The sequence below is a fragment of the Crocodylus siamensis genome, chromosome 3, assembly GCF_052110815.1.
Source record: "Crocodylus siamensis isolate JL-2025a chromosome 3, ASM5211081v1, whole genome shotgun sequence".
Lineage (NCBI taxonomy): Eukaryota > Metazoa > Chordata > Crocodylia > Crocodylidae > Crocodylus > Crocodylus siamensis.
The window spans coordinates 40087296-40111821 of NC_143397.1; the positions used below are offsets into that span (position 1 = coordinate 40087296).

At 40.0% G+C, this 24526-nt stretch overlaps 1 protein-coding gene across 1 annotated transcript in view; it reads left to right on the forward strand.

Moving 5' to 3' along the window:
* The window catches only part of VCAN (versican), a 153414-nt gene that overhangs the window by 62612 nt on the left and 66276 nt on the right, over positions 1–24526 (forward strand). The window contains exon 7 of the mRNA XM_090038210.1: positions 9376–12717. Within this exon, the coding sequence (XP_089894336.1) occupies positions 9376–12717 (3342 nt within the window). The remainder of the gene's footprint in view (positions 1–9375; positions 12718–24526) is intronic.

Genomic DNA, 24526 nt, shown 5'->3' on the forward strand with positions numbered 1-24526 from the left:
ACAACTCCTAAACAGCATTCTTGTATGGCTCACTTAAGAATGAGAAATAGTTGTTGTTTTCTTTTGGAAGGTCTCTAAGCAGAGGACCTGTCATGGAAGTTCTGCAGCACTAACCCCAGTTGACAAATAGGCATTGATCCACTAATGGGCTGAATTTGACCTCACTGGTATTTTCCATGATTTCATAAGTTCAGTTCAACAGACTGTAGAGTCTTTTTTAGCAGAGTCTTCTTTGGAGCTGGCAGAAATATTTTCCTAGACAGTCTTCAGGCATGAAGCTGATCACAAGATGTGCAAAGATGCTGGCCCTGGATTGTGTTCCAGGTATCCTTTCGTCTTTGTGGAAAGTGAGGACTTCAGATGCCTTCTCATGATGGCTCTAGTTTAAAATGCAATGTTAACTCATCACTCTCAAAGCTACAATTGGAGAGTTCTGTTAGGGATCAGCTGTCTGCCTCAGGTATTAGATCCTGCTTGGCTAAAAGGGCAGTGCCAGGTCTGTGTTCTGCTTTGAGAAGTGCAGTACAGCAGGACCTGCTGAGCTGCAGAGGTAGGAGGGTATGTAGGACCACTGGTGTGTAGACCTGTGGTCAGGCCAGTGGGTCAGCAGAAGAAAATTCTGAGGTAGATAGCATACCATGGTGGGAACTTGTGAAACAGGACACTTCCAGGACTATCTTGGACAAACTTCATGATGGCATTGGTGAATAGATGAATACCTTAAGCTCTCTACTGGGTTTTTACCAACAATATAACAAACAGTACAAAGGTACAAAAGTATGGTGACTTCCAGCATGCTCCTTGCCTTGCTCACTCCTTCAGTCTGGTTGTGATGAAATTTCAGGGTAGTAATGCCGAAGGAATTGCTGATAGGGTAAGGAAGATCTGCAGCCACTAAAGTTGGTCCTTGATAGCTTAGAAAGCTGCAAGCTTAAAGAAACTGCCATGACACTAGGTAGGGCAACATTTACATGCTAGAATTTTTTTATTAACACAGAGATGCAGTTTCAGCATTTTACTTATGCCCAAAAATTAAGAGTTGGAGGCCATCTTCCTAACTGTACCAGCCCAGCAGCTGAAAACCTACTTGATGTCCTATAGAACTTAGCTGGGGTTACAAAGCCAATTAGCATGGATCATTGACATATGAGCTGAATCATTCCTTTACTGTATTGGCTGAAGAAATAATTGAGAGGCATGCAAATCCACATCCAGGAACAGGGTAGCATCACTGGAGGATCACTGGTGCAAGTAACATTGCTTACTGTTGTGGAAAACCAGCATCTTTGAAGCATCAAGGAGCAGGGAGCCACTACTGGGTAGTCGCAGACCTAGATACCTGATTCAGGTGTCTATTCATGGGTTCCTTCCTCTCAGTAGCAAACGGCAAGGCAGGATTAATCCAGCTGAAAAACAGGCTAAGTCATTGCCATTGCTTAGGGTCATTGAAAGCAAGATCAAAACAACACTGCTGCAAGAAGAAAGGTTCATCATGCCATCAAGATTATTGGGTATGTAGCAATTAGTGTGGACTAGAGCACTTCCAGCTGAGACCTGTGAGCAATCACCAGACGAGTAAAGCTGCACCCTGGTAGCTGTGGGTATGGTCACCCTGGCTGACCATATGGTTGCTCTGAGCAGCAGTAGGGCAGCATTTGCAGTCACCCCTTTGGCAAACTTTGAAACCTGTGGCTGTTGCTCTATGCTCATCTTTAGCCATTTGGTTTGTTTCCCAGCTCCTGACCATCAACTTGTTTCTGGTGCCTGACTTTGATTCTAAACACAGGCCAGGACTACCCAGTCCCTTACAACATCCTCAGGTCATTCTCCCTTTAGCACAGGATGGACAACTCCTGACTGGTCCATGTTGCTGCTACCAGCTTTAAGGAAGACGTGCTATCTGCTGCTGCAGTCGAAGGGCTAGTAGAGAATATTTGCAAAATAGGGTGCTAATACCTGGTGCCTACCTATCTCTCCTGCCCACTACATAACATGAATGCAGAATAGTTCTTTAGTGCAACAGGTGCCATAGTCTCTCACAGGTGCACACCTCTCTCCACAGAAGTGGACAGACACTGGCATTCTACAGAACTCAGTTTTGAGTGGGACAGAGGATGTCAGCAGCTGGAACATATATTAGTGTAGGAGGGAGTAAGAGAAAACATATTTTGCCTCCTTCCTTGTCTAGTTTGAAAAATAGACATGAAAGTTGGCTTATTTAGAATGTCCCTGTTCATGGAATAAATACTGCCACTGTTTGTGCTGCATTTTACTGGCTGGAGATCCATTTGGCAGAACCGTGTGAGAGGAGAAATACAAACTTTTCTTATCTTTGCCCTACAAACAGTAGAGAGCAGGTTTTAGCACCGCATCTGATTACTGTCATGTGTGTTTTGTGTTCGCAGAACAATTCTGCAATTGCATTTTCTATAATCCGCTTTCATGAGCTCTGGTTTTGGTTTCAGTGGTGGAAAGAGAGCATGCCTGAAGGTGCTTTCAGGAGGTTTCTAAGGAAAGATTTTTTAGATTAATTGTAACCTAGAGCTCCAGTCAAGAGCAGACATATAAGATAACATTTCCCATTTGTTGTTTTGGAAAAGATATAAAACTAAAGTCTGAAAATGAGTGACTACTGAGTCAAGAATTGTTTTAGAATGCGTTTTGAAACATAAGGAGAGATGGTCAGGGTCATCCCCACAAAGAAGCCACAGGAGTGTAGATGCTAACTAAAACACAGAGGTGCAGCAATGCTGGTTGCCAGTAGTGCAAGGCATGTAAGTAGGTTTAGAAGCAAGTATTGTGCACTATTAGGATGATATTGGTGTAAGTCCCATCTCCCAGGTAAAAGAAATATTGAAATCCAGTCCCCATCTGTCATCCTGTTTGCTGGAATGGTGAACTTGATGTTTTGTAACTTTCTTTTGATGACTGTAGATTAATGGCCTACCACTCAATCCAAAATAGGACTGCTTATATCTGATCCCCACCAGGTGTGAATTTTATAACTCAGGTATGTCATATCTCTGAGGGCTGTTGGAACACACAGTCTTTCCTATTGCATTAAGGTCCTGTCCCCAGGAAAGGAATAGAGAAGCAGAACAGACCTAACTAACAAATAATGCTGTTAATTATTAACATTTTAAATATTTTCCTGGATTAATAGTCTGAATTGCTCCTTTTCCATGGAAGGAAGAGGGGACAACACAGTTCTTGAGGCTACAGCTTGACTCAGAAGCAGTCTTAGCTTGGCATTTGAGGAATAATTTCTGTTCTTCTGAGTGGGGCTACACTCCCTCCTGAGTCTCCATAAATTGGCCACCACCTGCTCCTGCCTCCTCAGCACTGTGATGTAATCCTGAAACTACTACCTCTTTTGTCCATCAGACACGATCAGTCTTCTTGCCTGCTTCCTTGTAGTTAGCAGGTGCAGTGAGATCTGCTCTTGTTGTCCCAGAAACAGGATCCACAAAGATTTACTGGGTTTGCAGAACACTAGGCATTGAAAAGGCAGGCTAATATTCAGGCTGGGGTGGACTGCAGTAGGCTGTGTACTCTTGGTGGTGACAACATTCAACACCAATAAAATCTGCCAGTCCTGTCTTTGGATATATCCAAAATTGTGTCTTTGATGATCATAACATTAGGACCCAAACCAAACTTCTCATCCAGCGGGCTGCTGTCCTCCATACCCTGTTGTATAGGTGTGAAGCTTGGATGACATATCAGAAACACCTGAAAGCTTTAGAACATTACCATTGGTGAGGTCTTCAGAAAATCCTTCATATAAATTGGAAGAACAGAAGAAAAAATGCCATTGTTTTGGCTCAAGCCACAGGGCACCATCTCTGTCAGATAGGGTACATTGTAAGGGTTTCTGACAATCAGCTTCAAAAACAGGTCCTATACTCCAACCTCTCTTGTCTACCTGGTTGCCCTTTGTGTGGATCCCACAGGTTTGGGAATTGACACCTGGAACAGTAACAGACTCCATTTTTCTTCCTCTGCCCCTCTATAGTTACTCTTATTTTAATCTCCTCCATTCACACTTCATAATTTTTTTTGCGTTTAGAGAAGAGTGTATCTTCAAGTCTGTCTTACCTTTGTGCAAATGATGCAGGGAGGATGGAAGTTATAAGTTACTAGTTATAACTGGTTCCAGACTGGAAAAATCAAAACTATATTGATGGTATTGAAAAGTTTTGAAGATTAAGATTTATTTATGTATTTATTGGCTTTTCTTATTCACCAAAATATTTAGAAAATTCTGGGACCGAGTTTTGATATGCCTAATGACAAAGGTTCTTCTGAATTTTCTGATATTGCAAAAAGTTGAAAATCAGTTAAATATAAGACCCTTATTCATCCAGGAACCTAATCCCAAGTATAACTTTAAACACAAATAGTTCCATTGTCTTAAAAAAACCCTACCCAACTGCTTCAAATTACATCCATTATTAAGTGTCTCTTTGAATTGTGTTCTGAGTGTCCTAAATTTATTTTTTAATAAAAGTGTTTCTTCCTCCAGACAGTACATTCAAATATTCTGGAATTATTATTAAACTTCTCATGTTTTGACCCTAAAGTTTGTTCTCAAGCTGTTGTTCTCCATCCCTCCCCTCCTTCGGCCCCCCCCCCCCGGCAAATGATCTTAGTATTATTCCACAATGTTAATGTCCTTGTTTAAACAGCAGTAGGTAATAAGTGTGCCAGGAGGTGGGGGAGCTATTCCGCAGTGAAAACCTGAAGTAAACATATGGCAAATGAAAAATACAGTAACTTTACTGATTTGCATAGATTTCTTACCAAATCAACCTGGTGGTTTGTAATATAAAAGGCATCAAATAAAATATAAGATAGCCTTTGATGTAGGATCATTTAGATGATCTTACATCATTTAGATCATTTAGATGATCTTTGATGTAAGATCCGTTAGATCATTTATTTTTTTGACACTAATAGCTTTATTAACAAAATTTGTCTAATATCATACATAAAGAGAAGCACAAAGCAGATAGCCTATTGAACATATGATTCAAGAAGTACAGTAATGCAAAACATATGGATTTGGAATCAGGCACTTAAACCTGGGCTGGAGCAACAAAACAACCTGATTTTTGTGGTTTTTAAATTTAATATAAATCAAAAAGAAGGCTACAGTAGTCTTTACAAAAAAGCACCTTTACACACTAGGCATTAGATTTGGTCAGCTAGTATTTGCTAAACCAAATATCTGATAATAGAGTATTTTTTGGTTTGTTTGTGTCTCCTGAAATTTTACCAAGAGATTTGAATTTATGGAGTGATGAAAAGCATATAACAGTGCGTGAATTTGTATAATGTTTACAATTTGAACACCTTTTCATGAAAACTTGCTGGTCACTTAATCACTTATTAATAATCAATGATGCAAAGGCTTCGAATACAATCTCTTGCTTTTTTTTTAATATGAAGTATTTTTGCCCAGCTCTATTGAATTTTAATGTTCTTGAAATATATGATAACCTCTGTATTCTAGTTATAACTCTGAATTAGAGATGGACCCAAACTAAAACCTTAGCTCCAAATATTTCCAAGCATCTGGGTAGTTTGGATCATATCATTCTGGGCTGAAGACAGCCACCTTTTGGGAACCACATGCTTTCAAAAACAACTATGCTAAAAACCAAAGTGGATGAGGGGGATAAAACAGGAAATAAAGCAGAAAGAACATCAATAGATATACTGTAAGAGTATTTATTATTGTATAATGAACTCTACTGGGCCCCAATGACTTTGGTGTCCCATACAACTGCATGGTTTGTACTGCCTTCACAGTGACCCTGGATGAGGCAAATCATTGTGTAGTTATAAATATGTGTATGTATGAGTGTGTGCTTGCACACACATATGTATATATTTACTGAATTATACATATCTATATCTATAGTTATAGGTATATACACACACTTATATACATGCATACATATAATGGGATTGGTATGGCAATGTACAACATGTTTATTTTCTTTTCTTCACAAATAAAGTAGCTGTAAGGCAAATCTGAGTTTTATAGAAATATGTAATAACTATTATTTTACTTGGAAGAATGCAAGCAATTTTGTACCGGCAGACCAATAAACATCCATTTTTAGTTATTATATCCTCAAAGATGAAATTCCAAGTTTAAGATTGCTCAAATCAAGACTGTGCTTTTTAGAGGAGATTTCACAAAGTCTCTACTGCATTCATTTTAATGTTTCAGTATAAAAAAACTTAATTCCAGGAAAAACTCCTTCACAGTCAGGATGTCCAGACTGTGAAATAAACTTCCTCCAGTGCTGGTGCAGTCACCTACCTTGGAAATCTTCAAGAGGAGACTAGACAGTCACCTCGCTGGGGTCACTTGACCCGAGTTGTCTTTCCTGCCTAGTGCAGTGGGACTGGACCCCATGATCTACAACGTCCCTTCCAGCCCTAAACAATCTATGAATCTAATCTATGAAAAGCTGGAAAATGAATAACTTAAAGCCACCAAAATATATAAACAATTAATAAGTATAAGAACCCTTTCCCTTTTCCATTAATAAGGAAGAACACCTTAATTATTGTACTGCAATTATTTTTGCCTCCTTATCACCTTTTTCATATTCACTGCTACTGATTCAGAAATCTTGAATTTCAGCCATAAACTCTTTTTTCCCCTCTCTCTGTTGTCTGTCTTCTCTGTAAATCTTCCTATTCTTACATCCATCATGTGCCTACCTATCTTCCTGTCAACTTTAGTATAAAATCAAATAGCTTGTCTTTATGCATGAAATGTTCAAATTTTGGTATGTGTACTAAGCATTTCTTTGTTTGGCCTCATTTATACATGGAAAGCCATGGTGACCAAATATGGAAGAGGTGTCTAATTAGCTCTGTGCACATGAAAATATTTGCTTTGTGGATGTGCCCTGCCCATCCACAAAGTATTTTGAACATATCCTATGCAGGTTTATGAGCTTATTTACATGCTTCTAATTTTTTTTCTATAAAATTCTTCCTGTTCTTTATTATCTGTTCTACCTTCCCTATTTGCTTCTTGAATTCCAGACATATTAAGACATACTTTTTTGCTCCGTTATTTTGAATGATCAAAATCAGTGGTGCCCAACATTTTAGTCCAGTAGGCCAGATTGGCAGTGCCTGGTTTGTCTGCTGGCCAGATGCAGTTGGTTCCCCTGATCCAGTGCTGGGTGGGCATGGCAGGCACCATATGGCTGCGGAGAGGTGAGGGTGAGTGAGGAGGGGGGATGAGGGGCAGGCTGGCCCCAACACAGCCCCACAGGGAAAAGGAACTTTACCTGGCCCTGGGGAGAGGAAAAGGTGTGTAGCCCACCCCTGGTGGGGAGGTAGGCATGGCCAAGCCCCACGGGGGGAAGGTAGTGTAGCCCAGCCTTAACAGAGGGAAAGGGGGCACGGCTTGACCCTGGGGGAGAAGGGGGCATGGCCAGATCCTAACACAGGCCCATGGGGGAAGGGGACATGGCCAAGCCTTAACAGGAGGGAAGTGGGCATGGCCCAGCCCTCTATGGAAGGGGGCATGCCAAGTCCTGATTCAGAAGTGGGAGGGGCATGGCTCTGTCCCGCAGGGGAAGAGAGGCATAATTTGGTTCCTACTGGCCATGCAGGGGAATGGGGTTTGGGGCTTTGGCAGAGGGAGGATGACCATATTAATGGCCACTGCTCCCCAGCTGCCAAATTTCGAGACCCATGGGGAGCCCTGCAGGTCAGCTGAGATGGGTCCATGAGCCACATTTGGCCTGTGGCCTGGAGGTTGAGTACCTCTGCTGTACAGTGAGCATGTTTATTTTTTCTGAGCTTATTTTTTAACTCCCAAGCTATCAACTTTTGACCTTTTGTGTCTGTCTATATTGGAGGCTGTACACTGAGTTGTGTTGTGTTTGTAAGGAGTTAGTGCTGGTATCATGTAGTAAAATTCTTGCAAATATTGCCCATGTACTTATGGTGATTTTAAAAGCCATATTTTGCTCTTAATCTATATGCATAATGTTCTTTGATATCTGCAAGGGAGGATAGCATCCCAGTATTTGTTTGATGATTCAAAGGCACAATCTTGTTCTCTTCTTACATCTTATACTTCAGTGGGAGTAGTTTTGTGTTTGAAAAGCTGCAGGATTAACTCCTTTAAATTTTTTTCCAAAGATTCACATAATTTCATCATAGATTTTTGATCCTATCTATGGCTGTTTTTAAAACTGTGGTTATTGTTCTCACCTTTACCACAAATCCAAGTACTTCTGAGTATAGTTAAATGAGCAACATCCAATCTTGTGGCATTGTAATACAGTGTTTGATGATGGTATATTTGCTTATGTTATCTAAGTGCACTCTTACTGCTGTAAGAGTTCCTTTTTGTGATTTGTAATTATGTACTGAAAATATACCAAGCTAGTATTTTACTTCCTGTAGAATTGTATGCTATAGTAATCCTTGAAAAAAACACTCATATCATTTATTCTGCTGCTAGTTCCTAACAAGAGATAGGATAACAACAATGAAGTGAATTGGGAAACATCTCTGTGTTTAACTGTAAAAGAATAATTTGAATATGCTGGGAGACTTTTAGCAAAAAAATAGAAAATGAAAGATTAAAATTTGTAACATTTCAGTCAAGAGAATAAAGTAAATTGTATTTGTATTTTTATGGTATAGTGTCATATCAAAGCTTCTGAGCAGGTTAATATAGCATCGTAACATTAATATTTTTGTTCTTGTGTTTTTATAGAATCTAGCACAAAGTCCCAATCTATGGTAATATATGTGCAAAATACAAATAAATTATAATTTACTGACATTACTGAGCTTTTGTTGCTGTTTTACTGTTGTTCAGCAACACAAGACATTTCTTCCTGCAATGGTAGTGGTTTGTGGCCACATAGTACTTCCTGCTCGGGGAGCCAAAGATAAAACTGACCTCCCTTTTCTTAGAACAAAGCCTATTTTTCCAAAGGAGTTATGAGTAATAGGATATCCTAAACTAAAAGTAGTAATATTCAATTTACTTCCATCCCTTAAAATACTTACCCAACATTTAAATTAAAGAAACAAAACCTGTTTTGTAGGCACTAACTAAATGCAAATTAATTAAAGCCATTACTTGAAAAATGTACTGTTCTTACCTTTACCTCCTATCTAAAATACAAATTTAGTATAGTTTGGATAAACCCTGTGGTACTGTAATGTGTTTTGTATACTAACCTTCCAAGCTGTACTGACTTCAGTCTTTGTCAACAACATTTCTTTAAAAACTTTTATTCAGGTTTAGCATCCCGTTTTCATCGGGAAAACATTGTTTATGCCTTTTCTAAATGATTGTTTAACATCTTTTTTTAGGTGAACAAAATGTTTCAGATTCTCCATCTGTTGAGCTGGACATACCTCTGGAAAGTGTATCAGAGCTAAAACTGATACCTTCTAAAGTTACTGTAACACCTCCTGTCTCTGATACTTCTGTTATGGAATCAGCTGTCACCAAAATGAAGATCCCTAATTTGGAAAAAATTGCCATGGAATTGGAAAAGGAAGCTACAGGCCTAACTACAAAAGTAGCGGAGAAAAAACAGGAAGAAAAAATGCCCAAGGACAACATTAAGTTAACCACTACTCTACCTCAGACTGTCACACATGGCAAAATGGACACTTCTGATTCCTTACAAATGGCAGAATCTGACAGTACACCAAGGTTAGCAGCAAGCGCATTCACACCAGAGGAGATGGACCGTGCTTATTCTGTTGCAGAATTGTCTGAGAAACCAGGTAGGTCTGAAAGCACTGAGGATGCTTTTGTGACCTCAACAATTTTTCAGAGCAGAACACCTGGAACTGAGATTCCTGCTGATTCATGGAAAACGTTTGAGAGCCAGACTGAACAAATAGAGGTTGGTCCAATAAGAGCATCTGTAGAGACCTCAGTGCAAACATCCATCTGGGAGGTTTCAGAAACAGACACTTCAGTCACGTTAACAAGAGGGGAAATGTATCTTGGAGCCCAAACCACGAAAGAACCCAGAAAAAAATCAATGGAAGCAAAATCGGACAAAAAGCTTACAACTGTTGTTATTCCCAAAGGTCTATACACTGATCATGAAGAGATTACAACAGAGGAGGAGGGCAGAGCAAGCGCATACACTGTTGTGCCTGATTCAAGAACTATGGCTTCTAGCAGAACGCCAGGATCAGGAGTTATTACTGTATCAAAAACTGTCTTGGACGAGGACAGTGTAACATCTACAGCACATGAGCCAACTTCAGCGGTTAGAGTAAGTTCCCCTGTAACTCTGTTTGATGAAAATGAGGCATCAGCTGAAGGAAGTGGAGAAGATTTGAAAGATGTTCAGCCTACTGATGCTGAAGTGTCATACGGAGTTCCCTTATCTACAGCTGTACAAGCAATTAATCAGACAGAAACTGAATCTGCGCTTCTCTCACAAGAAGGTACACCCTCACCACAAAGTTTAGGAGAGAGCATGCAAACTATTATCTACCCACCTCACCAAACAACAAGGTCAGCCACCTTAACAGAGCAAGAGGGAAAACAGGAAAGAACTATAGCGTCGGAAGAGAAAATAACAGATGTTACAACTTATTATATCACAACAGCAATTCCTGCCTCAGATAAGGACATATCAGAACCCATGGGCTATGTACCAAGTGAGAAATTCACACTTGCCCCTCAAGTTTCAAGCATGTTGCTGTCAACTGATAAGGATCAGAAATATGTAGCTGAAGATATGTTTCATACTGAAACAATAGATATTTTAAATACAGAAGATGATACTGAAGATGGATCACAGATTTCTGTAGGTGCTTCAGAGCATGGGGTACATCCAGAGGAAGCAACAGGTGTAACTACAGTAAGCGTTGAGCCAACAGACATAAGCAGTAAATTTACAGCTGTATCAGCTGATTCAGATCAGGGTAAAAGTGTCTTCTCCATAAGCAGAGCTTTAGAGTTGGAAGTAATTACAGTATCAAAAGAATCACTGGAACAAAGCAGTGCAACAGTAGAGCCTTTTATGTCTTCAGTGCCAGCATCACAACCTACAGAATTGCCAGCTGCCATACCCACGGTCATAACTGACAAAATCCAAATGACAAAGAGTTTTACAGAACATGAAGGAGATGATGTTTCAGGGTATCGTGATATTTGGAAAACACGTTCTCCTACAGAAATAGAAGGAGATATGGTCACTGAAAAATCAATAGCACCACCTACTGAAGACTTTGCACCTACAGAGAAGAAAGTTACAAAACACGCAGTTACAGAAGGTGTGAAGATAAGTGCTGGAACAGTCAGTAAAGAAGAATCACCTGCATTAGCATCCACTACTGTAAAAACTTATGAAGTAACGAGTGCAGTTAATTTGTTGGATGAAGGAAGTACTGTTGAGCTAGTAACAGAAGCAGAAAGAATGACTACTATATACCCACATATTTCAGACATAGAAGAAAGAGTGCGCATTGATTTTACAGGGACAAAAGAACCTATTATAATTAGCAATATAACAACAGCAGACGCTACTGTTGCAATTTCACCTACAGAACTTGATGTTTCCCCAGCTTTTGTGACTTCAGAAGCTGAAATCACCGAAGTAATGAAGATTACGGATCAGGCTCCTTTTAATGTCACCATACCCACAGAGGGAACAGAAACAAGCACAACAGATACAGGAGTTTTTGTAGAGGAACACTTTATCAAAGATCGAACTAAGGAAGAACTGGCTGTTGCCACAGACTCTACTGCAACAGTTTCTAAGGTACTAGTGTCTTTTGTTCCTTTACCTGGACCAACATCAAAACCTGAAATGGCTCCAACATCTATTACAGCAAAGCAGGATGTGGAAGGTTCGGGTTCAGCATATGATGAAAAATTTACAGCTACAGAAGCAGCAGCGCCCTATGTAAAGGTAACAGTTTCTGAAAAAACACCTGGTGAAACAATGACTGGGACCACACAACTTGCAGTTTCTCCCAAACTTGAGGGGATTACTGAACACAAAGTAAAGACCACTGAAGTTATAACAGCAGCACCAAGTACTGAAGCTGAAGTGGATGGAAGTAGAAGAACCCCCGTTAAGGAAGAAGACAGAAGTGCGGGGAGGTGGGAATCAATGTTGACATCACATACCGAAAGTACCACTCATCACACTGAGAAATCTACAGCCGAGGAAACTGTGGAACTTCTTACAACCCAACCTGGAGAAGGTTCAGGAATATTGGACGAACCTAAAGGAACAGAACCAATGATGGTTTCAGCTATTTCTACGGAGAAAACAACACTACTACATGATTTAACTTCATCTTTTACTGATGCAGCGGACAAAATCCAACCTGCTTCAACATCTAAACCATTTGTTACTGAAAAACTACCACCTATAATTTACACAGAAGATGATGAAGAAAGAAGCAGTGACATCATTATAATTGGTGAATCTACTTCTCCCAGCAAAGCCACTACTGATGATGATCTCACAGGCAAGACAGTGGAGCCAGACATTGATAAAGAATATTTCACATCATCAACTGCTACTGCAGTTGCACAACCTACCACACCACCTAAAGTGGAGGAAGCCACAGAGGCTTTACGACCTCAAGATGTGTCTCCCTCTACTTCATATCCTGATAGTGAACGTGATATAAAAATGATAGTTATTAAAATCGCAGGCAATGATACAGGTAAGATTTTACCTTTTAGACCAGTGGTCAATAACGGCAGACAATTTTCTATAGCAAACCCGTGTATTTTAAAATATATTGAGGCAATCTTTTGATCACTGAAGCATTGCACTTTGCCGACACAGGAGCTTAATGTACGTTTGCTAAGTATGCATTTTGGTAAGTTTTTTAAGATACATTAAGAACTTATCATATAAATGGCTTTGGGCAAAATTCAGTGTTGATGCAAGAATCCATCATACTTATAATTGGTGCATCATACATAATCAAGTTAGAGATTTAACTTTGCTTATTTGTGAAACAAAGCATTTTAATTTCATAGCTTCCATGCCATGCATTACTACTCTTAAATGTAGATTGTGTTAACATTCCATTAGTCTGTAGCTATTAACAATATCATTTACAGTGTGATCTGCTAAAAAGGTTGGTATATTCTGTTACATCTACTGATGGATGTTGTGGGATTTGGGGACAGAATATCTAGCAAGGTTTCTGTGAAGTATCTTCATCATAATTTTCCTGATTACTTCACAAAATCTGTGTTGCAAATTATCAGACTTTTCACAAGTTCATCAGATTTTTTTAGCTGATGGCACTGTATTTGTATATACAGCTCTAATTTCATGGGTATCCAGAACAGAAACAGCTGAACTAGCAATGAACTATCAGGTTATATGTTTCTGCAATACAGTAGCCTAAAAGTACCAAGTCCTTAATTTAAGTGTTCTGTATGAGAGATGATTGTTATTTTAGTTCTCTGGTACAGTGACCCCTTTAAAATGAGATATGAAAGAGCTGAGAAAAAAGTGGAAATGAAAATATAATCTGGTCCTATGATTATCATATTATATTTAATTCTTGTATAATGATTATTTTCTCAGAAAATAGTTGTATTGTGTTTTGAAGCCTAGCTGAATGTTACACTTCCGTTTCACCAGTTAAGATACTCTCATCCCATTGATTCATGGCTATAATTCCCGTCAACTTTAAAGACTTTATCCAAGAGCTATTCTAATTAATGCAAGTCTTTTATTGATTTCAATGGAAGATGGCTGGTACTCTTATAGAGGTATGTGCGTGAATCAAAGGACAAAAGGCACTAAGCCACTCCCTTAATATTTCTAGTATTATTTGTACCCTTGCTTGCCTTATACTTTATGCCTGCAATGTGTAAACTGAACAATGTTGATAAATACTTCAAAACAATAGAGGCTTAATATTAAGTAGTATATTATTTTTTGCTTTAAGCTGAATTTTGTCTCTGTGATGAGTAACATGTTATCACACCTCTCAACAGTCTGATGTTCTGTGTGCTGGCTGCACTTAGGAAGTCATAATGAGATGAACTAAATGATCAAGTTATATAGATAGAATTTAAGATAAATGCAGAATATTCCTGAATCCGTGAAATTTCTGTTAATTCAGCCCAACAGTTAACAGTCAGCTAGAGAACTACCTTTCCTCCTTTGTATTGTTGAGCTAGACCACAGATAGCTGTGCATGGAATAAAACAGGCCTTGTAGTGTTACTATGTCCTTCATTCAGTTAGGTGTGCAGAAAGGGCTTAGAGGTTTGGAGTGTAGGGAACCTTTATTTCTCCAAATGTAATGTGCTCTGGGGGGGGGCACTACTGCATAACATGATGTTGCACTACTGCATCAGTGAGTATGTACTGGCATGGTTCTTCCTTATGTCTTTTCTTGGAACAGTGGGAAGGCTGTCACTGCCTGAATTACAGGTCCCTTGTTGGCTGCATGACCAACAGTGCAGCTAGTTCTTAGAATAGTCTTTCTTAAAAGTTCCTCTTCTGTTAGCATCTTCAGCTAACAAGCCTCTGTGTCTGTATTTGCATAAGTATGTGCCCAAATGTTCATTGGCCTGTGTATGAATTGCTGAAACACAGAGTTTTTCAGTTCTGCCATGAAGGGTGATTTATTCAATTATGTATACCGTGATGATCAAACTTTTGGCTCTGTGGACTGGGTAAGTGGTGCAGGGCTGGTCCACGGGCTATATCCCACATGGGGTTGGTGTGCAGGGATGGGCTCTGCATTTCTGGATGGGGTCCCATGTGACTGGATCGGTCCCTGTGCTGCCTGGATCAGGACTTGCATTTCCAGGCTTAGCCTGTATGGCTTGGATTGGGCCCCACGCACTCTGATCCCTCCCTGCACCACCTGGATCGGGCCCTGCGCTGCCTCAGCCTCATGTGCCCAATCTAGTTCGCAGGGCCATGCTGTCAGCTAGCGGGGCTCCCCATGGGTCTGGAAATTTGACAGCTGGGAAATAGTAATTAATGTTCCCAAGCTGCCTGATTTTGGGACTCATGCAGGACAGATGACATAGCTCTGCGGGCCAGGGGTCAAGCACCCCTGAGATATACAGTAAAACAATTGCTGTAGAAATAAGGTAGAATTCCCCAAATGGCAGTTTCCCCTTCTAACATAAAATATAAGGTGTTTAGCATCTGCTTTGTGAAGGATTAAAGTGGGGTTTTCTTTCTTTTCCTGTTTCCAGAATCTAACAACCATTGTTTATAAATTCCCCAGCATCTAAAGTATTGATATATATGAGTTTGCTCCCTTTTTCACAAACAAGCCAAAGGCATGTTTTTTGTGAGGATTTTGATCAGCTTCTGTTTAGTTTTTCATTGTTTTCACACCCAGTGATGCATTTGCCAGACCCTGTCAAGCACATTTTCACTTTACTGCTTTTTAGTACATAACTTGCTTCTGTGTAGAATGAGATGCATGCAGTAGGTGCTAAAGAGGGGGAAACGTGACAAATGGTACTAACATATGCAATGTGATAGAAGAGAGCTATTACAGTCCACAGCACAACCCTTCTTTCTGTCCTACTTTTATGTAAGTTGATTCATGGTCATAAGGGAACTATATAAACATCATTGACTTTTATGTTATGAAACAAGAATTAATAATAACAAGAATTAATTTTCAAAATAATTGTCTTTAGTAAAACAGTGTTTCCTCATTTGCACCAGCAGATTTTGATTGCAGTACTATTTATTGCTTTTAAAACAATTAGCAAACAATAGAACAAACCTTCTTCTATGATTTTGAAGCCAACAAGGTATAAGTATCACTTCACAAATGACAACCTATATATAAAGTCCTACAAACTCTTGTATCTAAATAGCATTTACTGTTATAAAGGAATTTGAGGTACATGTAGTACAACCTGTTATATACAAATGTACGTAATCCTTTTGTATTTGCTACTATTAGTGATTGAATTCTACTTTTTGCCTCCTAACTGTCAGTATGTGTACATGTGGTGAAAACAACAGTTTAAATATAGTTCTATGGAAGTGCAGTAGCATGTAATCCTAGTTCCTTGGTCTCCTGTGTCTAGTAGCTTTACCTGTAGGTAGCATCTTTGAGAGTTGGAATGGGGAAAGGTTTCTTTCTGCTGTCTCCACAATTCCAGATGTACACATGGTCAGCCATAAGTTGGTATCGACTTTGTGAGAAAGTCCACTGTCCTTAGATGAAGTGTGCTACAGATTTGTGTTCTTTTTGTTGTCTTGCATTCATATAACCCATAACTGATGTGGCACGTTGAATGAATTTTGATGAAAATTGCTAACTAGGTTATTAGGCTGTTCTAGACTCTCATAATTTAGTGTACCATGCAGTACAATACACATCCTGAATTTGATTTTAAATGTATTTAAGATGAATGTACACTTGTAGGCTTAAAATATTATACTAGGTATCATGAGAAGCCTCTCTGCAAACGTTTTTTTTTCTTGTGTTCTCCAGAAATTAAATAATAAGATATCTAGCTGCTAAAATGTGTGCCTACAACTAATTTTGTATGTATGAATGAATTTTCTTGTAGACGTAAAACTGTGCCCAGGGAAATAGAGATGGTTTGAGGCCTGGCTGAAAATCAAGCACTTCATTGTATTTTAATAATACACTGAAGCACTGATAAAAAAGAGAATATAGCTGAATGGATTACGCTGTATATTTGTATATATCTGTAACAGGAATACAGCACTTTCCTATGAAAAACTTATTGTACAAACAACCCACATATTGGCGTGTAAATCTGGTCCAGGTGCACAAATTAATGAGGAATATATAATGTTTGCCATTTCTGATGGCCAATGACACCTGAGCAGGTGTGCAAATTAATGAAGAAAACTATATTTGTAGATGGGGACACATCCCTTTTTTCCTAATAAACAAGACTGCGTGCATGTTCCATAACAGAATGTGCTTGGGATTTTATAAATTTGTATGGAAACTTTTGCTCACAATCAGTGCTGAATGGGAGTCAATATACAAAGAAAGAACATCTCCACACTGTATTATGGTATCACATTAGCAATGCTCCACTATACTGAGCAAATGTGAAGAGTCTTCTCTTTCATTGGAAAGAAACAATCAGACAGGAAATAATGCTACTCACAGCCTTTTTGTGTTCTATAGCGCCAGTGGATTGTAATGGTAAATTATGATGCTGGAAGGGAATGGGTTAACAACTTAAAAAGTCTGAAAGAACTTTTCAGCTCATAAAGCTTTTATGACCTGAAAAATGTTAGTGGGAGGTTGCTTAACTGTGTTCAAGGGGATACTGAAAACACAATTCCTGTGTGTATATGAAGGGTAATTTGCACACCTGCGTTTTCAGAAACGTTTAAAACTTCAGTTAGTGAAGATGTTGGAAAGTGCTTATTAGAGCTGGGATTTCACATTGGCTCTGTCTGGTTTCCTGTCTCCTTCAGCTGTGAACAGTATGAAATTTAAGGAACCTGTGCTTTGTGGAAGTTGAATTTTATGAAAAGAGATTACAAACTTTTTATGCTAACATTCACTCCTGTTTTAAGGAGCAGATTTCCAGCTCTAGAAATGAAAGAGGTGAGTGAAATTTGACTGAAGGTAAACAACTTAAAACATGAACGCTGCTGAAATTCCTGTAATGAAACTGAAAGAATAGAGTCTTTATTAGGACCATTCCTTGGATTTAGAGAGTCTTCATTATGTGCCATAATACAATACCCTTGCTCACAGAAAGTATGACATTACACTGATTCAAAAGGACTGTTTACATAACTGTAGGAAAATAGGATGAGAGAGGGTCTTCTGGGTCACTGAGTCCAGTACCCTGCTATCAAGGGCAGCTATGGCACATAATGCCTTTCATAAACTGATCAAGTTTTATTATAAAAGCTAGTTAAGATTTTTGCCCTTGTTATTCCTACTGAAAACTTTTACGGTAAAACCTCATTAGTTTGATATCAGATAGTTCAAAATATTTGATACTTTGAAGCCATTGTCCCTTCCCAGCCAAAAGAATAGTTTTTTGTATATGGATAATTCAAAATATGACAACTTTGAAATTCAAAGCCTTTTTTTGATTCTTTGGATCATAAACCCGTGAAAACTTTTTTATTTACTTTGAAGTGTAGATAACACTGCAATTGTAGTTTGCAGAGATGGTATCGTTTTCTAGTGTGCAGGCTTGTATGCCATGCATAGCAGCAGACCCCACCACATGCCAGTAATTTTACATTGCCAGAACTGTACATACCTTTCGGTAGTGTGCAAATTCAGCAGAGGCGAGCATCATGGAAACTAAGAAGTACAATAAGTTCAAAATTTCACAGAAGTTGAAAATGATATATGAAGTAGATAAGAAAATGAAATCCAAAACAGAAATTGCTTAGTAGGAAATTCCTCTTTCTGCCCTTTCAACCTATTTGAAGAATTGGGATTTGGTAGCGAAGATGCAATGGAAGAACATGAAACTGAGATAAGGAAAAGAATCCAAGGTGCAAAGCATATGGATGTAGAAGAACTGCTCAACTGGTTTTGTGATATAAGGGCAAATAATATCCCAATATTTGAGTAAAGAGAAAGCAAACAAAATTGAAGAGAAGCTAGTAATCAAGCCTTACTGATCTAGTGGTTGCTTCTAGAGATCGCAACATCATCACAACATCATTTCACTTTTTGCATGCAGCAAAGGATATTCCATCTGTCATGCCTGTGGAAAATTGGCAAGGAAGTGCAAAACCAATTTTGGACAAATACACAGCAAAGAACACATTTAATGCTGTTGAGATGGTATAACCTGCAACCTGACAAGACACTGATGAGAAGCATGTCACAGCAGGAAGAAAAGAAAAGAAAGGTTCACTGTGCTATTTTGCTGTAGTGCTGATGGTAGTGGGGAAGGCTGAAAATCCCTGGTGTATGAAAGGCTTGAAACAACTGCCAACAAAAATGTATGAATGAGAGTAAAGTTGTTTTGAGAGTGACTGTTTCAATATGAATGGAGAATGGCATGTCAAAACCAAAATGTGCGTCTTCTAATTGATAATTGTGCAGCCCACAATTGGAAAGGATTAGGTCTAAAGCACATGTGTGTATGCTTTCTCCCAACAAACACCATGAGCTACATGCAGTCCCTAGATCACGGAATAGTATTCCAAATTAACATGGTATATGAAATAAGCAGTGTGTTATCTGCTGCAGAAGTTTCCAGGATTGTAACAGATCCACAAAAATTGAACATTCTTGATGCTGGAAGAAATACTGTTACTGTATGGGATAAAGTTCCATCCCACGTCATCATGAATGGCTTTGTGAATGGTGGCTTTGGCACCAAGGCTGCCGAAGAAAATGAGTTTGAGTGAGATGATCCTGACTCAGCTGAACTTTAGGGAGAAATGGGTTGTCCCACTGACTTCCAAGAGTTCATCAATGTTGATGATAGTGTCAACTTGTGCAGAAGGAAGTGGGAAAAGAGCAAGTCAAGACACCCTTTGCATGGTAGGCCCTCTTGCTAGCTGGAAGACCATGGCCAGAAACAGGTACTCTGTTTATGCCAGGAGAAGAGACTTTTTCCTGGCAAAAAAGAGAGTATAGAGCCATTCATGGACTCCCTTGTTGAAGAAAGCTGGCTCTTCTGCAAGATGTTAGATCAGTTACCTAAGAGGAAATCAGCCGATCAGTGAGAGGAGGTGAGGATGATCAAGCCTGCCCCTGCACTCGGCTTTTCCCTGGGCTCCTTCCCAGTGCAGATAAAAGCTGTCACTCCCCTGCCCCCTGGCCTGTGTCCCGCGCTGCAGCTGCTCGCAACCCGCGCAGGGCTGTCCAGAGCAGGCACAGGCAGCCCCAAGCTGGCTGCGAGTGGCTGCAGCGTGGTGCACTGGGCATGGGGCAGACGAGGAGCTGCTTCCCCACCCCCCATGCTCAGCACCATCTTGTAACCTGCCCCCACTGCCAGCCTGGGCCCTGCGCTGGCTCTGGCCTTGGCTGTCAGGGCTGCATGTGGCGACAGCAGTGCAGCCCCCCTGCTTGCCATGCCAGGCAGTGTTTGGCACTGCCGCCTGTGGGCTGCCCAGAGCGTGAGCTCTGGGGAGGCAGCAGCAGCCAACACTGCCTGGCATGGCATGCAGGGGGGCTGCAGCTGCTGCCGCCATGCACAGCCCCCACGGGCAAGCCCGGAGCCAGTATGGAGCCCAGGTTGGCAGCAAGGCCAGGTTACAAGCTGGTGCTGAGCACGTGGAAAAGCAGCCCCTTGCTCGCCACATGGCTGGCGCCCCATGTTGCAGCTGTGTGGGGCTGCCTGTGCCTGCTCCAGACAGCCCCACATGGACTGGGAGCACCGGTCATGGGGCGGGCGAGGGGCTGCTTTCCCCTGCGCTCAGCACCAGCTTCTTCCCTGCCAGTGAGCAGGGGGTTGGGGCTGTGCGCTGTCCCCCACCTGTACTGCGGGGCTGGGGAACACTGGGAGTGAGTGGGCAGGGAGCCAGCGGGAGCATGGGGCCCACACCAGTGCCCAGGGGCCAGTGCCACTGGGGCCCAGAGTAGGGTGGCAGGAGTGCAGGGTCCCAGCTGGCAGGGGCTCTGTGGAGCTGGGCCAGCTCTCCCTGCTGGTGCAGCGCAGCCCAGCTCCATGGACCCCTGCCAGCCTGTGCCCCGCTTTGGGCCCCACAGGTGCTGGGACATTGGTCCCAAGATGGAGACCAGGGTGCAGGGCACCTGTCAAGGGGCAGGGCTACCCATGTGGCCCTCAACAGCCTGCCAAAACTGGGTAAGCGGCCTTCCGCCCGAAATAATTGCCCGCCCCGATATATTTCAATCGCACATTTCTCTATGATATATTCACTTATATGCTACTTGAGATGGAGCTGTTTTAATTGTTTGCATTTGTTCTTGTGCTAGATAGGGAAATATTTGTCCAGAGGGTAAGGACAACTCATGGCAATAACTCACTCTGAATAATCACAAAACATCTTTTATCTCTCAGGGGATAAATGCATAATACTCAAACTAAGTACTGTATCTATCCTCAGGTTCTATTCCAAATTCAGTGTTCATCTCAGTGTTCTGTGAAGAAAAGATGTTGCCTAACATTTTTTGTTGTATAGGCCAGTTACTATCTATTGTGATTATGACTGACTGATTAAATACATTGGCATATGTGTACTAGATAATTATGATCAGCAAGTGATTCAGCTTAATCCACAAGTGCTTAACTCTTGAGAAGTCTGTCATCTATTTCAGAACCAAAATCACTGACTACCATAGGAAAATCTTCATCCATGGCAACGTAAATGCCAACTGGTGACACTTATTTTGACAAGCACATCAAATTATTTCTGTGGCAGCGTTTTGTTGCCATGACTTCCCTGGTATGCCACTACACTGATCTCAATTCATTTTTCCTTAGTGGTCTTTTATTGCGTACATGGCTCACTGCTGGTTGAACTAGTAAATGCAAACACTTGTTCAGTTCACTGGAAACTGTCTCTGTATCCTTATTAATCTGTAGCATTCTGGTTGACATTGCGAGGAGGTCAATTGAAAGATCATATTCACTGCTTAAACAAATGGACACTGTTTTATTTCATCAGTGAATTATTGACATGATCTGCATCCAGCAGTCTAGCTGAGTATCAAAGATGCCAGTTAATATGATAATTGATTTGTCAAAGGTATACTCCTAGTTCGCTGTTTCTGTCTAGCAGTGTTTCAGTTTTAAGGGTCAGCTGGTTTGAGCAGCGGGCAGAAAATCAATTGGTTCTTTTGAAATAGTTTTCTAAATGAAATATGGCTCTTACTCAGATAGTTTATAAGGTAGCTAATCTCTTAGACAATTACAGGAGTAGGTTTCATATCCTGAATGACCCTATATATCCATTCTTAAAAACCGGGATATAGAGCTAGATTCTCATCGTCTCAGTTACTCCAAACTAAAGCAAGTGTCTGATGCCAATTACACTGGCAGAATTGTTTCTCCAGTGGAGTCTCTCCACAGTAAATCTAGAGTAACTCTCCAGGGATAATTAAGATCAGAATGATAGTTGCCTAATATCCATCAGAATGACTTCCACAGGTTCTTTCCTACAGAGCAGATTTACCCCTAACAAGGCCTTTTATACCCAAGGGCCTTAAATCAGCATATTTAATCCTATTTGAAAGACTCGTTGTTTAATGAAGCTTGCTAGAATTTTTCCACATTACCAACATTAGGGAAGACTATTACAAATAAATTGTACACAACAACAGAATAACATCTATTTGAAATTCAGATAAAAGAATGAAAATAAAGTAAATTAATGGGCTTTGTACTGAATTCCTTACATTCTCAAGAAAAGAATGTGTTTGGCATCTCAAATTATCATCCCTGTCAGCTAAACCAAGATTTTGCATTGAAAAAAAATTACTAAATAGTCTGCTGGCCACCACTGCTGTTTCTTTCTGAAGAACTTATTATAGAATGATGAATATATTTTTTGCATTCCTTTACAGATATCCACAGATACCAGGAAACAGCACCCGCATGTTACATACTGTTCATAGGATGCATAGACATTCCCTGCTGTTTTTGCATTGTTACCAAGGAAACCTCCCAGATCTAGACATAGGGATTACACAGTTCAAGCTTTTTTACAGGTCTTTGTTTATTCATGAGACAAATGAATGATCATTTATTCATAGTAGGGACAATGCAGGTTTTAGTATTGTAATCATTTTTAAAAATTTCATTTACACATGTAGAAATTCCAATAACACTTCCATGTATATATGATATATGGTGTCTCTGATGAGAAGCCTACTTTTAAAATACATTTCCTATTTGAAACATAATAGGATGTTTTAAAAATAGGTGTGTGTCAGTATCAAGGGTGAACTGAACTTTTCTACTTTTCTAGATGTACTTGGAGAATAAGATATTACTGGCTATTCAGGCAGAGAATTTGAGCTTTTTGCTACCTTCAGAAAATATTTGTCATACTAAGAAGCAGTGGATTTTTATTTTATATAAAGTGACTCAGATGATGAATCTAAATTCAGAACAAATATGTGGTTTGGTTTCAGAAATACAAATAAACATCACTCTTAAGATGATTCAGAGGTAAAAAAGGATTCACAAAAATGATTCCCTTGAGAAGAAGCATCTAATAAATGCTGTAGTGATGATACTTTTAAAATACCTACCATTTATCCCTATTTTGAGTGTTTAGATTCCACTGTATTTCCATCGCAAAATATTTTTTGTAAGTGTGTTGTTCTTATGACTTAAATCTCTGTGCCTATTACTCTGAGACAAATGATTTCTTTTTCCAGCTAAATATTGTCAGCAGCTTTTCCCTATCCATCTTTTTCCTTTTGACTGTGTAGATGTGAAGTCTTATCAATCGCATACCTAATGCATGTTGGCATATGCCATAATTTTTGTGAATTATTTACATGCTATGCATCAGGCTATTTTCAGAGAGTCTGGTATATGGTTTTGGAGACCTCTGAGAACATGAAGTTGAGAGTCCAGTGAGTAATTCATGTTTATAGGGAAAAGTTTAGTGCAGTATACGATGACTGACCACTCTGCTACATTTATTGCATTTGTCACAATAGAAACAATTCAGTTCTGTTCGATACTCTGAAATATAATTTTTTGACTTCACTAAAGGGTACAGCTGTCATCCATGTGAAGAACTACCATTTAGTCTTTCCATTAAATTAAAATTTGTGCTAGATCAGGAGCACTTTGATATAAATAAGTTAGATCTCTTTTTAAACTGCTACTGCTGCTCTTACTTAATCCTTTTTTTTAAATTTTTGCCTTCATTAGATTACAGAAGCAACAATTATTATTTTTAGTGCAAACAGAGCTAGCTCCTAAATTTCTTCTGCAGTCATAGCTCAGTCAAGCATCCCAGGGGGAGAAATGCATCAAGTAAGGAAAGGAATAGCCCTTTGTTATATTTTTATATGTCAAAAGACTTGTAACTGTCTCTGACACCACAAATAGCATCTCTCTGAGGAATGTCCAAATCATAGGGTTTTATCTAACCTAGTTTTCCCTTGCTGGCAAATTGCAATCTGTACTAGGGCTGTGCGAAGCTTTGGTCACTGATTCGATTCGAATGAGATTCAGCCTAATATGGTGGCCAAATCTCTGAATCCAAATTGACTCAGGAGACCCATCAGTCTCTCCAAATCGAATCAGAAGCCTCTGAATTGATTTGGAAAGATTTGATGATTCAACCATAGACACAGCTTATGTATTTTTTCTACATACCTCAAGGTATCAGGTGTGGCTCATGAACATTGAGATGGTGGGGTGGATGGAGCATCGCATGGGAGCATGGGGTGGGAAGTCCCCAGCATGCTCAACAGCAGACTTGGAAGTGGACCTTCCAGTCCACTTCCAGGTTCACTGCAGAGCATGCACGGGACTTCCTCCAACCCACAGCTCGGCGACTGGTGCCACCTGGGTCTGCCCTCCCCCTCCCCCCCGTGGCCAATCACCTAGCTGGGAGAGT